General features: G+C 41.0%; 1 protein-coding gene across 1 annotated transcript in view; it reads right to left on the bottom strand.

Moving 5' to 3' along the window:
* Positions 1-1695: 1695 nt before the first annotated feature.
* The window catches only part of nphs1 (NPHS1 adhesion molecule, nephrin), a 60724-nt gene continuing 46529 nt past the window's right edge, over positions 1696-15890 (bottom strand). The window contains 12 exon segments of the mRNA XM_054782095.1: positions 1696-1786; positions 6729-6777; positions 7196-7312; positions 9587-9684; positions 9686-9735; positions 9737-9773; positions 9847-9969; positions 12686-12829; positions 13149-13258; positions 13260-13291; positions 13333-13340; positions 14938-15089. Of these exon segments, the coding sequence (XP_054638070.1) occupies positions 1696-1786; positions 6729-6777; positions 7196-7312; positions 9587-9684; positions 9686-9735; positions 9737-9773; positions 9847-9969; positions 12686-12829; positions 13149-13258; positions 13260-13291; positions 13333-13340; positions 14938-15089 (1011 nt within the window).

The following is a 15890-nucleotide window of genomic DNA, read 5'->3' as shown; positions in this document are numbered from 1 at the left end:
TTGTTTCTTATCTTATTTACTCTTATTACATTTTTATTAAATTTGTATTTTTGTGAACATCTTTATTTTTTCCATTGTCTTTTAACATTCTTTAACAACATTATAATAATTATAATAAATTATTAGCACATTAGTGTTGTATTTTTCAGTAACTTTTCCTTCTTTTCTGTCCATTATTGCATAAGCTACTGCAATAATAAACACAATGTTAAATTAATACCACAAAAGTGAACATTATTATGGTTATAAACACCGATTTTCAACACAACTCTTGATTGAATCCCAATAGCGAGGTGTACTTACAGTAATGCTATTGTTAAAAGGATCAGATTTATTCATGTATCATTGTAATTTGGGGTATTTTATTGGCTAGATCATGCGATACTTGCATATTTCCTCAGGATGTGGTCTCAGAGGTCCTGTGTAGTCACCACTGGTGTAATAATGGGAACTTTCCCGAATTTAGGGAAACAATAGCAAGAGATAGCATCAGATTGTCTCTGACCTGAAGTGACCCTCTGTGCACGACAATTCCAGGTGTCGAGGTTTTCCCAACAGACATGAAGATGTTTTGTTTTTTTTGTCTTAGTGGCGCCTTGTTTTTATTGGTTGACCTTTGTGCATCCTGAACACTAAAAGTTAAGTGGAATAGAATCTTATGGAAAGAACAGATACAATAACAATGGCCAACTGGGAGGTTGATTAGTTTAAATGAACTATGCTTTATTTGCTGGATACGGTAAATAGATTTTTATGGGCAACATTATCCTTTCCCTATTATTCTATAGTGTAGTAGCTTGTTTGTTTTATAATGTTTGGTTCTGTTTAACGCAACTCTGGTACATTCGCTGTGCGAGTATGGTTCATTTGGTCATGTGTGAACGCGTCCTGTTGTGCATAAGCTGACACCTTGAGAGACGGGTCTCGGTCTGCTTGCAAGTGAATTCTGCTGCTGGTTGGTTCACTTGAAAAGAAATGCGAATGCTACTCGGACCAGTATTAAAATTAGAACGATATGATCTAAAAAGCATTCAAGAAAATATGTTAAAAGTGCTGTCTCTCTTCTCTGCTATCTCCCTCTGTGTGTGCGACAACACCACTCTTTAAAAGTATATTTTTGAAGCTTTTTGTGAAATCTAAGCTGGCAAACACTTTCACACATCACTGTGTGTGTATATATATATATATATATATATATATATATATATATATATACACTGTATATATATATACTATGTATAAAATATGCACCATCCTACAAAATGTGTTTTATTATATTTGGTTTTCCTTTTGTTTTCCTTTCTGGCAAATGCAAGTTTTAATTGAAGCTATTCTGAAGGCAACATTGCTGTTAGCACTTCCCTTCAGCTCTGAAAACATTCATGTGGACTTATTGGGAGTAGAAAATGATAAATCCTCACAAATCGATACATGTTTTGAATGCTAACTCCAACTTATCGATCTGCGTTCCATCAGTGTGAACAGCGAAAGGTTTCATTAGTTTATCTATCCATTTACCCCGCTCTGGTACAGATGGATTCTCCTCTGCAGGGATAGCGTCACCCTCCGCCACACCTTTTCCCTCCCCTCAGCTGTTTACGAAGCCCTTTCTGCACCTCTGCATATTTTCTAAATGGCCTCCTCCCTTCATCCCTCCCTCTTCTTTTCTCTTGCTCTTACAGCTGCAGAGCTCTTCTAGACGTTGCTGTCTGTGTCTGATGGAGAGTCGTTGATCTTCTCTCTGCTTTTGTACCTGTTAGGATGGCTCACAGTTGACAGACTAGACCTGCACGTCACACAACTCCAAAACATGAACAACGGGTATGCCGGAGCTTATCCCAGATGTCTTCAGACGACAGACGGAGTAGAATCAGGACTGGTTGCCAGCCAATTGCATTGCACATGCAGTACATACATTATAGACAACCAACCATTCACACCGTTTTTGCTCAGTTTAGAGCAGGGGTGGCCAACATTTTTCCCTGGTCTTGGCCATGAACCTGTACAAGATCTATATATCTATATCTGTATATATATATATCTATATCTGTATATATATATATCTGTTATATATATATATATATGTCTATATATATATGTTGGTGTCAACATTTCAGCTTTTTGTCATTGTGCCTTGTATTCTATTTTTCTTACCATTTTTGCTGGTTTTTAAATTTGATTTTGTTTCTGCAGTGATGCAATGACAAATGAGCCATAGACAGCACTTTGGCAAGGCGAGCCGGTGTGCTTGTGCTGGTACCTCCTTTTGGGGCTCGGGCTCCTGGCTGGAGCTTGCAGATTGCGTGCCCAGAGAGTGGCGAGGCGTACGGGAGTGGTCAGTGGTCAAAATACGTGCCTGTTTGTCACTCTTCGGGATGGGAGGGCATTGATTTAATAATACATTTTTTTCTAATATTCTTGCAACCACCAAAGTCCCAAAGATCTACTGGTTGATCGTGATCTCCATGTTGGTGACCCCTGACTTAGAGTCTCCAATTAACCTAGTATGCATCTTTTTGCAATGTGGGAGGAATCCAGAGTACCCTAATGAAACCCACGCATGCACAGGGTCAACAAAGTCTACCCAGAGATGTTGCAACGGAAATAGGAACCCACAGTCTCCTGACTGTGAGGCCAACATGCCAACCACTAGGCCACCATGCAGCCCTCTAAGGTTAACCTCTGATTTGGAAACAAAAATCTCTCAGGAAATGATCTGTGCCTTACCTTATAAAACGATAAAATGTATTTTTCATTATTTGTGTTACAAATATAGGTATAAGTAATGGCAAATAGGAAAAGTGTGATGATAACCCTAGAAACCAAAATTGAATTTATCGCAACAGTGGAAAGGGTCTAGCTACTCAATAAAATGTAATTAATTCAATATCAATTATATACACAAATGAATTTGATCAACAACATGCTAATACAAATAACTACCTAAAATCTAAAAGCATAATGGCTAATTACCAGCATGATAATGACCAGAGAAACCACCAAATGACACAGTTTTACTGCAATACAATGTCGATTACAAATTATTTAAAGAGTATATCCAGATGAAAAACCCATAAAGCTCAAGCGGCGTACTTATGCTGCTATGCCTTATTGATTCTAGGCATGGTCCAGTCTCAGACTCGGTATCGGTGAGATACTGACCAAATGGACTGGATTGGATATCAGAAAAACAACAACCCCCGATCCTCCAATCCAGAAGCCCAAACTATCACATAAATGCTCAGTTTATCTCTGCACAACATGCCGTAAACAGAGACGCAGCGGCTGCAATTCACTGTAGCACAATAGGTAGCTACCATCGTTGCTAGACCGTGAGTCAATTAGCTTAGCGCCGTAGTCATGTCAGCTGTTATGTGCAAAGAAGAGAAAAGTGAAAGTCGAGTGAAATTTGTCCCAAGGGAAGGCAGCAGCATTGGCCATTTCAACACCACATCAACCATGCAAAAGCATCACGGTAACGAATATGCTGACTTTTTTCAGGCATCTCGTGCTAAGAAAAAAGCTGAGCCACAACAGTCATTCAGTTGATTGCTGTTTTGGAAGATTTCCCAGTGCACTTTCAACAAGTGTGTAGTGTGACAGGCTCTTCAGCATAGCCTCCGTTATTACTGGGGGTGTCACAAGACACTCACAAAACAATGCCACAATTATTGTCCCCCAAATTACTGATGATAAACAATATTATTGCCAACATTACCAGATTAAATTACCAAACCAAATTAACCACTAATGTTGTCATATGATCCATCCATCCATCCATTTTCTATGCTGCTTGTCCTCACTAGGGTGGTGGGGGTATGCTGGAGCCTATCCCAGCTGACTTTGGACGAGGGGCGGGGCACACCCTGGACTGGTCCCCAGCCAATCACAGGGCACATATACAGTAGACAAACAACCATTCACACTCACATTCATACCTGTGGACAATTTAGAGTCACCAATTAACCTAACATGCATGTTTTTGGAATGTGAGAGCATCCGCAGAAAACCCACGCATGCACGGGGAGAACATGCAAACTCCGCACAAAGATGCCCAAATGGAGATTCAACCCCAGAAATGTCAAATCTCGCCAACACGCTAACCACTGGCCCACAGTGCAGCGCGTTATCATATGTTATAATAATAACTATCATAGCATAATAATGCAAATTTTCTTTTAATATGTAATCTTTCACTGTTGTAACGTAGTGACATGTATTTTCTCACTGGCAATTTGTACTGTCTGTCAAACATTTGCAGCATTTCTTGAAGAGCAGGATTTCTTTTGCGATGTAGCAAAGTACACTTTCAGTGAGCGCACATCTAAGTAACATCTCAGTGAGTTTTGACTGTCCGGACAAAGGTTCTGTATCTCTTTTTTAAAAATTTTTTTTCCTCTGTATCTCAATGTGTACTTTTTCATGGGAAACCTGGGTCGGTGGTTATGTTTTCACTGGGCAAGTGGGTTGCCTTGCCTTTTATTTGCCACCACTTTTGAACATACAGTATACTGGCTAGTCCGTGTTGATGGGCTCACCTTGCTCATTTGGAAAAATATTAATATTAATAATATGGTTAGCATGTTGAGCAAACAGTCAGGAGATCAGAAAACCTGGGTTCAAATCTCTGCTTGGGCATCTCTATGTGAAGTTTGATGTTCTCCCCGTGCGTAGGTTTGTGCATGCGTGGGTTTTCTCCGGGTACTCCCATTTCCTCCCACATTCCAAAAACATGCATGTTAGGTTAATTGGCGACTCTAAATTGTCCATAGGAATGAATGTGAGTGTGAATGGTTGTTTGTCTATATGTGCCCTGTGATTGGCTGGCGACCAGTCCTTAGGCTCCAGCCCCGTGACCCAAAGGAGGATAAGCATCATAGAAAATGGATGGATAATATTTCCACATAAGGGCTGTGGCATTTGGCTTTGCAAGCATCTTTTCCCTCCTAACTACTACTATGTTACCTTGCATTGTGCCTCATGAGGCTAAACTTTTTTTTTTGTTTATGCTAGAGGCCCTGTCGTCCCCCACAGAGAAAAAGGGATTGTATGACTGACAAGATGTCTCAATCCAAACGTGCCTCCAGGAAAACAGACACAAATGCACATGGCAATATATCAATATAATTTATTGTGTGATTAATTAATGTATTATCATCCCAGGTTTAGTGCCTGCGAGAAGTATAAACAATGGTCATCCAGCGCTATCATTTCAATGATGCATTCACAGATTGCTTGAGCCCTCGGGTCATATCTGGCTAACTTTTTTGCACTTTTCAAACGCTGTGGCGATAGGATCAAGCCCCGGGACCTGGGCATCATAGCAATGCGGGCATTACAGGTGGCTGATAAAGGTTTGATGTGTTGAAGCTCTGTTTTTTTCCCTCATTGTGGATTGTTTGCACAACATTTTAAGCATATGGCAAAACTCGCACACAATCGACGCCATGTTTGTTTACAAGGGAGCTCAGGGGAAGTTATGACAGGCCGTTTGCAGCGCGTCACAGAAAAGGAGAGCTTTATTTTCTCATGCTAACCCACCGTATGGGTAATCTCGCCTCATTGGAGCTTCTTTTTTTTTTAAATCTGTTATGCGAGCTTTTTTTTAATGTCGAATAAAATCGGATTTATCGGTATGATGTCATAATTCCTCATGTCGGTCTGATCATTATTTTGCACCCCAAGCTGAAATGTTAAAAAAGAAAATCAGACAAACAATTTACCTCTCATGTTGACGTGGCAACATTTTTTTATAAATGAAGCTATTATTTGTAGTTCTTGTTGTATAAGTTATGGTCATTGATTTTCTCATACTGATACTGCCCATGATGAGTGTGAAGTATCTCATGATTCCTTTTTCATTTGGTTTCAGAGTCAAATTTAAACTTTTGTACAAACTTTCACTTTATTCAGCTCTTATTTTGAATCTTTGAAAGGTACTGCTGTGTCTAGTGACCAAAGAATAAATAAAAAGCAGCAGCCCAGCAGCAGCATGATTGCATAACTTGAGTCATGTTATGGGCAATTGAATTTCTGTCTTTAGGGGAGCAGAATATTTGTTGCACATTTTGAACATGGTGTTTTCAATGTCTATAGTAGACAAAGTACATGCATACTAATACATTACTATCAGAAAGGAGATAAGAAGGTTGGTATCAGTGTCACATTGGTATCAGTACATACAATGTTGCAGTATCGGTATTGGCCATCTTTAATTCATTCCATACCATTACTTCCCTTCAAAAGGGTGAATAGTTTCAATTTATTCTGGTTGTACTTCACAATAGTAAACTTCTCTTTGGGATCAAAAAATGTTTTCAAATTAGAACTTGGAAGTGTTCGACTTTGAAGGTTCCACTAAACTCCACAAATAGCACTATAATGTTTGGACACGATATTTTCTTAAAGGTTTTCTAATGGTGGCACTTTGAGGGCTTTCACTTTACATTATTTCCTAAATGTTTTCACATTTGGACGTGTCACAAAAGGTAATGTGCCCAATTTTGCAGCTCCACTGTAGTCTTCTCACTCTCCTTTGTTGACAGTAGCTGGAATAAGTGTTGCAATGAAGCAAAACATGCAGTCAGTCTTTTGATGCTTGCTGAAATGATGTCTATGCTAAGATTAAATGTCAGATTTTCTGGACTACCTTAGTACAACCTTGAAGGTGTTCCACTTCAGAGTTTCTAGTGTACAGTGGATGTTTGCTTCTTTGCTCCTTTACTTACTTTTCCTCTTCCTTCTTCTTTCCATCCAGCACGCTGCCTTCTTGGCACCCTGCAAGATAAGCGGGGGCACACAGGAGCGGAAAAGCTTTGTGTTAGAAAATTACAGTTTAAAAACAAATAGCACCATTGCACAAGCCCTGAGCTTGATCCTTGTAACAGCAAGGTCAGAGTGCGGTAAGAGCAAAGACGAATATAAAGCCAGATGCGCTGAAGCCAAGAGACGGACAAGCCAAAAGTTATTGCGGGACAGATGGAAATGATATAAAGCTAAAAGAAAATGAAATGAAAGTCATGTACGCAACAAAGAAGTGACAGCTTTGAGGGATGACTGTGTCCTGGGCCTTGAGGTTGTGCAATTGCATCATGACTTCGGAGTCACTGCTTTGTGTTGGAGCACTGGGGCTTAGTCATGAAAAGAGGGTAATTGGATGGAAAGCTTCCACATCCATGGCAACAAAGATCATCACTTGTTTCCTTCGCTCGCCTCTTTTTCCACCTCAAACCAAGGAAACAGCCCAGCGAATTGAACACCAGCAAGGCTCCAAAGATGACTGACAATACTCTCACATAGGCTGGGAGTCCTCCTGCACCAAGACAGCAAATCTTAGCAATTAACTTGAAGCCATGAGTGTTAACAAGGAAATAATAAGGAGATTTGTGTTTAATGAACATGAGAGTGAATCAACCGTTTTCTCAATTTATCTCTATTGATAAAAGACTCAAGGAGGCACAGATAAAGGATGGGCGCCATGACAACCACTAGTCTAATGCAGAAAAAATAACCTTGGAGATGCACACATTAACATGATTTCGTTCAATAAGTAACAATTGAAAAACTTCATTTAAAGCAACAGCAAGGACTAATTGCTTTGCTTTGTGAAGTGTAATCAAATTTCAAGGCAGATTAATAAAATACATGTTATGAGACAGTCACCGTCATGTACAAACATGCTGCTTCATATTGCATTTGTGTTTCATTCATTATAAGTAATGGTCAAGGAAGATCTGGCTTAGCGTCAGTGGTGGGTGGTAGGTTTCATACTATGGCTTTCATCAGGACCGTCAAGGTTACATTTTTTTCTCATCAGAGAATAAAACTTTGTTGCACCTGTCAATGGCCCATGTTTGGTGCTCTCGCGCCAAGCACGGCCCTTTCTCTCTCTTCAGCTCTGCGCAGGTGTGGGCGGGTCTGTGCGGAGCTGAAAGTGAGGGTTGGAGGACCTCACTTCTCGCTTCCATGTCAGACATAATGAATAGCTGACGAAAATAAGATTTCTAGCATGTCTACCTGCATTCTTTCACCAAGTCGGTCTGCATGAGTACATTCTTGTATGTGTCTATCATTTCACTGTGTGTATGTACAACGTGATCGCAATCATGTTGACATGACATGTTTGCTTTCGCTTTGTTAAAACACGGTTTTATTTCGAGCAATATCTGTTTTAAGCAGGTGAAAGTGTGTGACTTTGTAGTCTTGTGTACAATTGTATGACTTCATCTCAAGTTTGATCCTGGCTGGTGCTGATTCCCTCCTCCGCACACAATTTTTTATAATGGATGTTACTTTTCCATCGTATTTGCTTGAAACAGAGCATGTTTTGTAATCTTGCCGTTAGATTTATGGTGTTTATTGAATAATTGGGCATTTAAACTAAAATTTGATTGGACATAAAAATCTAAACGTACACATACACTACAGGAAGCATTGCAGCCAAGATACACGCTACGAAATGAAGATAATAGACTGTTGGGAATAAATTCATACAATTTCATGGAACAAGTCCCAGAATTTAACTTGTTAATGTAAGTCAGTGCTTCTGATAGTGTTTAGGCCAGCAGAGAATGCCTTGATCCTGACAGCCCGCCACTACTTAGGGTACATGATAACACAAAACATAAAACACAGAAAACTCTGTAAATTGTAATGTAATGCCAACCAGTAGATAGCAATGACACTTAGTAAAGAAACGCTATGGGCCTGACTACTGAGATCTACTACTATAGCCATCTTGCTGAGATAGCCGTTTAAGCGCCAAAGTCGCAAAATTGCGACAAGCAACATCACAGAATTTAACAAGCCATTTCTGCACATATGGTGTCTCATGTAGTTAATACTTTACACCAAGAGATGGCGGACATCTGTAACTTCAGTCTGAGCATCATTTGTGGGCGCTTCTTTGCAAAGTTTATCGACAGTCCACAGGCAGCATACTTGAGCCGATGCTTTGCTGAACTGTGTTCGGGTAGCAGGAGGCTTGTCAAAACACTGTTAATGGTGAGGGAGGTAGCGGGAATGGAACAAAAAAAACACGGAAATAGCGGCATACGCGGTACCATCCGCGGGAGACTCCTCAGCGAAAAATACATTGCTAATAGGTAGATATGACCTGAGAATACAATGACGTGGATGAATGAGAATATTCACAGGCATAATAGACAGGTACTGTAAATAGGTACTATATATCTGTCTGTGTAATGATAGTGGTTGAGGCAGCAGTGGTGTTCAAGATCCCGCTGTAAATGATGATGGCTGGGTTTACTTGAGACATGAATAAAGGGTTAATAAACACTACATCAGGAGGTTGCCTACAGCCACAGCAGTTGAAGGCAGTGTTTTTTGACATGGCACTAATTAGTGACCCTGGCAGTTATTTGCTTTTGCAGACTATTGGAGCCTCTGCAGTTAATTGAATAGCCGCATTAATTGGAACATTTTATGGTAAATATAGTGTGATCATTTTAGTGTGCAGCAAATGTTGTTTTAGCACATCGCACGACTCCAAAGAGCTAAGAGAGTAAAAAGTAAGCGTAAAGGCTAATTCAACTTTATAACACACGGTGCAGTCAAACCGGTTTGCCTCCAAGCTGCTGTTTGGTGGTGATGGTCAACACTGCATTGTTATTAGCATAGCTGCTTTCTCCTGTTGCATTTAGTGCATTGACAGAGAAGCTGTAGGGCCTGCAGGACGGTCACAGTGAAAAATGTCGCTCTGGGAGGAAAAACGTTGCACGTACAGGAAACTGTTTCAATGATCCCAATGGTATCTGGGAGCCAAAAACAATTTTTAATTATGAGAGGGCGCCATAATCAAGTCCACATCCTGTTATGATGGTTCACCTGACGCGGAATCTTTGTCGCAAACCAACATTGATGCCAGGCATCCACTCCAGAGTGACCAAGTCGTGAACAGCGACCAGGCGGAAGGATGAAGTGGGATCTGGGTGACGTGAGAAGGAAATTGTTTTTTTGATAACAAGAGCAAAATATAATAGAAAACTTTCCCTCGCTGTGATTCATGGTGTTGAAACTGACTTGCGGGTCCCCCCAAATAGTCCAATAATTACATCTGGATCAACACATCTCTATACGATTGTGTCTCCCCAATGGCCTCCCATCTCTCCGTGAGAGCTGTTATGTGCAGACAACAGCTGATGCTCTCTCAGATAGAAGTAGAAAGTTCTCAGATATTTTCTTTCAGCTTCTTTTCTTTTATCAAATGCAACTTTTGCATTTGAAGCACAACTGGGCAGAAAGTCAAATATGGCGGCCCACTTTTTATTTGTTTGAGCTTTTGCCAGTGAATTGGTCAAGTCAGGCAGTTGATGAAGTGCATATTTTTTGGAATTTATTTTCACTTTTCACCTTTGTCACCCTCTTTGTAATACACACTACTGCCAGCCACAGGATTGGAGGGAAACATCATAATTTTCGATGAGATGAGATGAGAACTTTGTTGATCCCTTGAGCGTGTACTCGCAGGAAAATTAAGGTTCCAATAGCAGCAACATCGTACGTGGTATACAAGACAACAGTGGCAATAGCAAAATACAGTAAAACACAGAATAAAATACAAAACAAAACTTCAAAACAGCCATGAAGTTTTATGATTAAAAAAATATTAATTTAAGGCAAAAGACAAATTGTTGCACTTTGTCCAAGTTACAAATGCACATCAACATTTTAGTGATGCTTATTGTTTATGTTTGTGTCTAGTTTCAGTGCCCCTTCCCATCTTCTCCTCCCTCCCCATCCAACATCATCAAGGTCAAAACCTGTCAGAAAGCTTTCAAAGCTTCTCTTTCTGTCTATCTCAAGGTTTATTCGAAAGTCTTTGAAAGAGCATGTTTTTGACAGCAAGCGCTTTGCGTTACTTAGCATCATGTTTCAACGCATTTTTTTAAAATTTTTTTTGTCTTTTCTTTTTTGGTAAGAAATGATCCGAAAACACAGGCTGAGCAACAGGAGATCTTTTTCAAAACAACCATTTGTCCAATTTGTAGATTACAACGGGCGATGAGGTTTGTATTGTTATTATTGACGTTCAAGTTCATAGGAGAGGCGGCACCCCTACCGTCAGGCTATGGAGGAAAAAGTGGATTACTGTACATTTGGAGCATGGAAAAAAAGGCTTTTGGGGCAGAAGGAGAGATATGGAGAGGAGGAGGAGGAGAAGAGGAGCGTCACAAGAGGATGATGTTGAACTTCTCTATTGCTGCAGGCTGCAGCCCAGTTTGCAGAATAAATAATTTCCACTATCAGTGCCACTCAAAACATTCCACAGCAAAGAGGTCAGTCTTATTTGGATCTTGACTCTTTGAAATAGAAAAAAAAAATCTCCAATGATAAGGAAGCATTCAAAATGTATTCTAATTGCATGAGATTAATTATGAATCATAAAGAAAATGAAGGGGGGAAAGCAAGGGCAGCGTTAGATCATGCTCTACGGGCGTTATAGTAAACATGAAACGTGTCCAATGGAGGCTCCAGGCCCTTGCTTCGAGCAGGAGTGAGCTGATAAAGGTGGTGGTGCAGAGATACCGTGACGACTCAGAGCTTGAGGCTATAAAAGTCGACGTACACATGGGTGCAAAGTATATCAGAGCAGCATTATATAAGAGAGAGGGGAAAAGTAGCGCTGTAAGCTAAGTGATAAGGTCGAGATATAGAATGGAATAAGTTCCTTAAAGCGTTGACACTCAGGAGTAGCAACTCTCTTCACTTCACTTCACTTCACTTCATTTCCTGCAGCTTCAGTGGCCCGCCCACACTATTGTAACGTTGCTGGAAAAGGCTGATAAAGCTCGGACAAAGCTACACAGACGCAGTCCTTTCTGAGATGCTGCCAAATGGGAACCACAGGAAAAATGTGTCCTCCACTGCCAATTACGTGATATGCATAATCCATGCATGTTGTGTATGGACTACTCATTGACTTCAATCATTTCCGAACTTGAAGCTGCATGAGGTAATTTTATAACCACAAGGGGGCAGAAAGACTGTAACGTAGGACTCATGTAGACTCATGTAGACCAGACCTTTTTGTTTTCTGTACCCCCACAGCCTTTTTGTCATACCATGTGTTGACAAAAAGGCTTGTATGTGTTGTCAACAGTACCCCCTCACTTGTATGTGTTGTAATTCTCCATAGGTAGAAAGTAACATAGCTGTTATGATTGGGGCTCAACTGTGCCACTGGTTATTGTCTCCCTGGGGAAACTAGTTGTAGCGCACACGTTCCATTTTATCGCCTGACTTAATATGAAATGACTGAGAATTATTTTTTATCATCTTGGAAATTAAATGTTTCCACGTAATTTTCCACTGCAATTTTCTCACGTGCCTATACGGATAGATGCACCCGTGGTTGGGAATCACTGATGTAGACGATAGCGCTTGTTTGTAAATAATCAACTGCTGGCCAGCAATTCTTTATGATCTACTTCAGGATGCCTTTTAAAAAAGTTTTTAACAATTTTAACTAACTGTTGTCTCCAGGGAAATTTTTATTATAGTTATGTGTCTGTTAGCAGGAGGCGATGAGATATGAATTCTTATCAAAGGAGCTTTTTTCCTCACTAGTACACCATTTGTACAGTAACAAGCAATATTTTTGAACACCGCCACAGAAATACATTCGTACATCATTGGACGTGGGTACACTACTTGTGCTGGAAGATGGATGTTAAGCTTGTCTCCCCCAATGGCGTTGCATGCAGTGCAGCTAAAAACTGCATAGTCCAGAACTGCACTCACACACACACTGACCACTGGAATGGTGCAGGTGTGGAAGGAGCCCGCCTTCATAGCTCCCTCCTCATACCTGCAAAACACACTCACACAAACACACACAAACTCACACTCACACAAGCAAGGAGGAAAAAACAGCAGGAAGAAAGAGAGGGGATGATGTCCTGCAGTTTGCTCTAAGTTACCCAATTTCACACATCAAAGAAGCATTAATCATGTATTTGCATAGTGAAAAGCAAAGAGTAAAATAGGCTAAACCTGAATTTAGAGGTGAAATACCAAGGACATGCAAAATAATAAGGTACAGCCTCTAACAATGCTGATGTTTTCTCTGTTTAAGGGCATGCTGGCATTATCACAAATGTTAACTACTAAATTAATTATTTCCTCACCTGGCGTTTAGTCCATTGAACACCATTTTTTCCCAGGAAAAGTCAACATGAGGAATACCTTCTGCCTGACATGCTAACTCAGCTGTGGTGGTGCTGCCCCCTTTGCTGCAAGGCTACCTTTCCCCACTGAAGCCCCGGTTTGACTGCAGAGCAGAGGCCAGAAGGCACACAGGTTAGAAAGCACACGCAACACTAAAAAGGATGCACATCCATGAAGTCAACCTACGCATATCCAGGTTTGGGTCAGGAGGGAAGTAGTCCAAGTAGGGATGACCTCCCATGCCCTAGTTGCCTCCTCCAGTTCTACTGAGGAAACACTGAGGTTTTTCTAGGCCAGCTGTGAGACATAAGCCCTCCAGCATGCCATAGGTTTGCCCTGAGGCCTCCTTCTACCCTTAACACCTAACCAGGCAGACGCAACACCCATCCATATCATTCTCCATGCTTCTCCTACAAGAAGAAGAACAAAAACCCGAGGTATGTGAATTTCACTCCAAATACACAAGGTGTATCTATTTTGTATGCCTCATGAACACCTCACTTGTGAGGTCTTCTGGGCCTGTCCATCTGGGAGGAGACCCTGGGTTAAACCTAGGAGACGGTGGACACTGACGTCCTGGGAATGCCTCAGTATCTCCCAGGTGGAACTGGAGGAGGTGGAAGGACTCAAAGCATTCCCTATTTAGACGTATGTAAAAAACTGTATGGTACAGAAATCATCAGTGCGTTTGCCTCACTGACAAATTATATCCATATTCAAGTAAATCCAAGATAATAAACTGTTGTGTGACAAAGGGCAGCCTTGGTGGAGTTTACTACTGCAAACCAAGCTGCTATAGCCCTTGGTAACTCACGAAAAACCTCCATGGAACACCAGACTAAGAAAAATGCTTTTTTGCAAGTTTACAAAGTGGGTTAAAAATGAGGACACCTAATAGTGTAACTTTTCTACTCCTAAACTGCTACACACAAAAGGATGAAAACCCCAAAGTTTGACGCCATAAATCGGATTGACTTAACATGGCAGCTATCCAGCAAAATATCTTTGCAGGGCTCTGGGCAGGATTTTGTAAATAACTCACTTACTGTAAGTCATTGACCATTTGTGCAATGATTTTGCTGTATAACTTGGAGGATATCTGTATTGCACGTATGCCTGCATGTCTTTCAAAGCATTTTGACCGCAATCCATAGAGTGTGCTACACATGTAATTTACAGTCTGCAATCTCCCAGTAACATAGTGAGGGTACGGGGCTCATCCACAAAGTATATTGAAATATTATAGCGATTATTATATATGATTATTATTAATTATGACTGTGGAAAAACCTTGACAATTACCATATTGTTACATTACCTTATCATAACTGGCAAAGACCACAAACGAAATACAGGAAGTGAATAAATGTATTGCAATTGATGTGAAACGGATGGGGGGTAGGATTAAATAAGCTTTGCTTCTTCCTACTCCTTTTGGACATGTGAAAATGCAAATTGTACTATGTGATGTATTTCATTGTAACTTGTATTCATGTTCAAATAAATTAACCATTACCATTTATACCTATGGACTATTTAGAGTCTCCAATTAACATGCATATTTTTGGAATGTGGGAGGAAACCGGGTGAACATGCAAACTCCACACAGAGATACCGAAACGGAGATTCGAACTCAGACCTCCCCGAACTCCTGACTGTGTAGCAAATCACTAGGCCAGCATGCTAACCACTAGGCCACCGTGCGTCCCTTGGTACATGACCGGTACATGAAACAAACTTACAATGCACATCAGATGCATGTGGACACTGCCAGTGGGTGCAATACAATTACTGACTGTGTACTAGTATATTCCTGCATGAGCCCGAGTCACATTATAAATGGTTAGAATGCCTGATTTGTCTTCCTGGATCTCCTCTCCCATCTTCACCTCCTCTTCTTCCTGTAAGAATAAAAGGGGAGGCATTTTTCTCTCAATAAATAAATCCTCTTCCTTGCGATGGATAGAGCAACTTGTGAATGGGGGCATCAGGATTTGAGGTAGGGATAGGAGAGGCATCAACAAGCTTAGTGGACAGAGAAAGATATCATCACAGACTGGAAAGCCAAATATAAAAAGAGAAAAGGAGGGGGCTTTGTTGGCTGGAGACAGGACTCTCAAACCTGCCAAGGGGCGGTTTGGACGTTAGAAAGCGATGAGTAGATACAGAGACCTCGCGACATTGACAAATGTAGCCTTTAGTCCCTCGGCAGTAATGAAAGCCATTTTTCTGGATTTTGCAGTGTGGAGTTGCAAGAGCCAGTGAAAAATCTTGCATGTGTGCATTTAGAAAGGTCAGTCATAAATGCTAAGAATGGTGTTACGGGGTGCGCGTGGTGGACCACGGAATGCAGAGGCAGGAGGAGCGTTTGACAGTCTTTAATGACAAAAATAAACAGAGGCAGCCACAAAAAGGGAACTAAAGGCGCTGGGGACCGCGAATAGCGGCGCTCCCGGGAAAAAAGGGCACAAACACAAAAGGACCAATTAGTATGGAGGACAACTGGTGTAACCCAGATGTGGAGACGCAGGCTCGGGAAGTGCAGGAGAAGCTTGTGAGCGATGAGCAAGCTGGCATGAGTGTAAGGTAATGAACTGGCGTCTCAGCCTAAGCCCCTACTCAGCCTAAGTAGAAAGCAGCCTGATTAGGTGCAGGTGTGTCCAGTTGTCCCTGCTCCTGCTGCACGCCCAACTGCAGGAGAG

Source organism: Dunckerocampus dactyliophorus, chromosome 7 (assembly GCF_027744805.1).
Source record: "Dunckerocampus dactyliophorus isolate RoL2022-P2 chromosome 7, RoL_Ddac_1.1, whole genome shotgun sequence".
Classification (NCBI taxonomy): domain Eukaryota; kingdom Metazoa; phylum Chordata; class Actinopteri; order Syngnathiformes; family Syngnathidae; genus Dunckerocampus; species Dunckerocampus dactyliophorus.
Note: the sequence above shows the minus strand (reverse complement) of the source record. Positions and strands in the feature narration are given on the sequence as shown.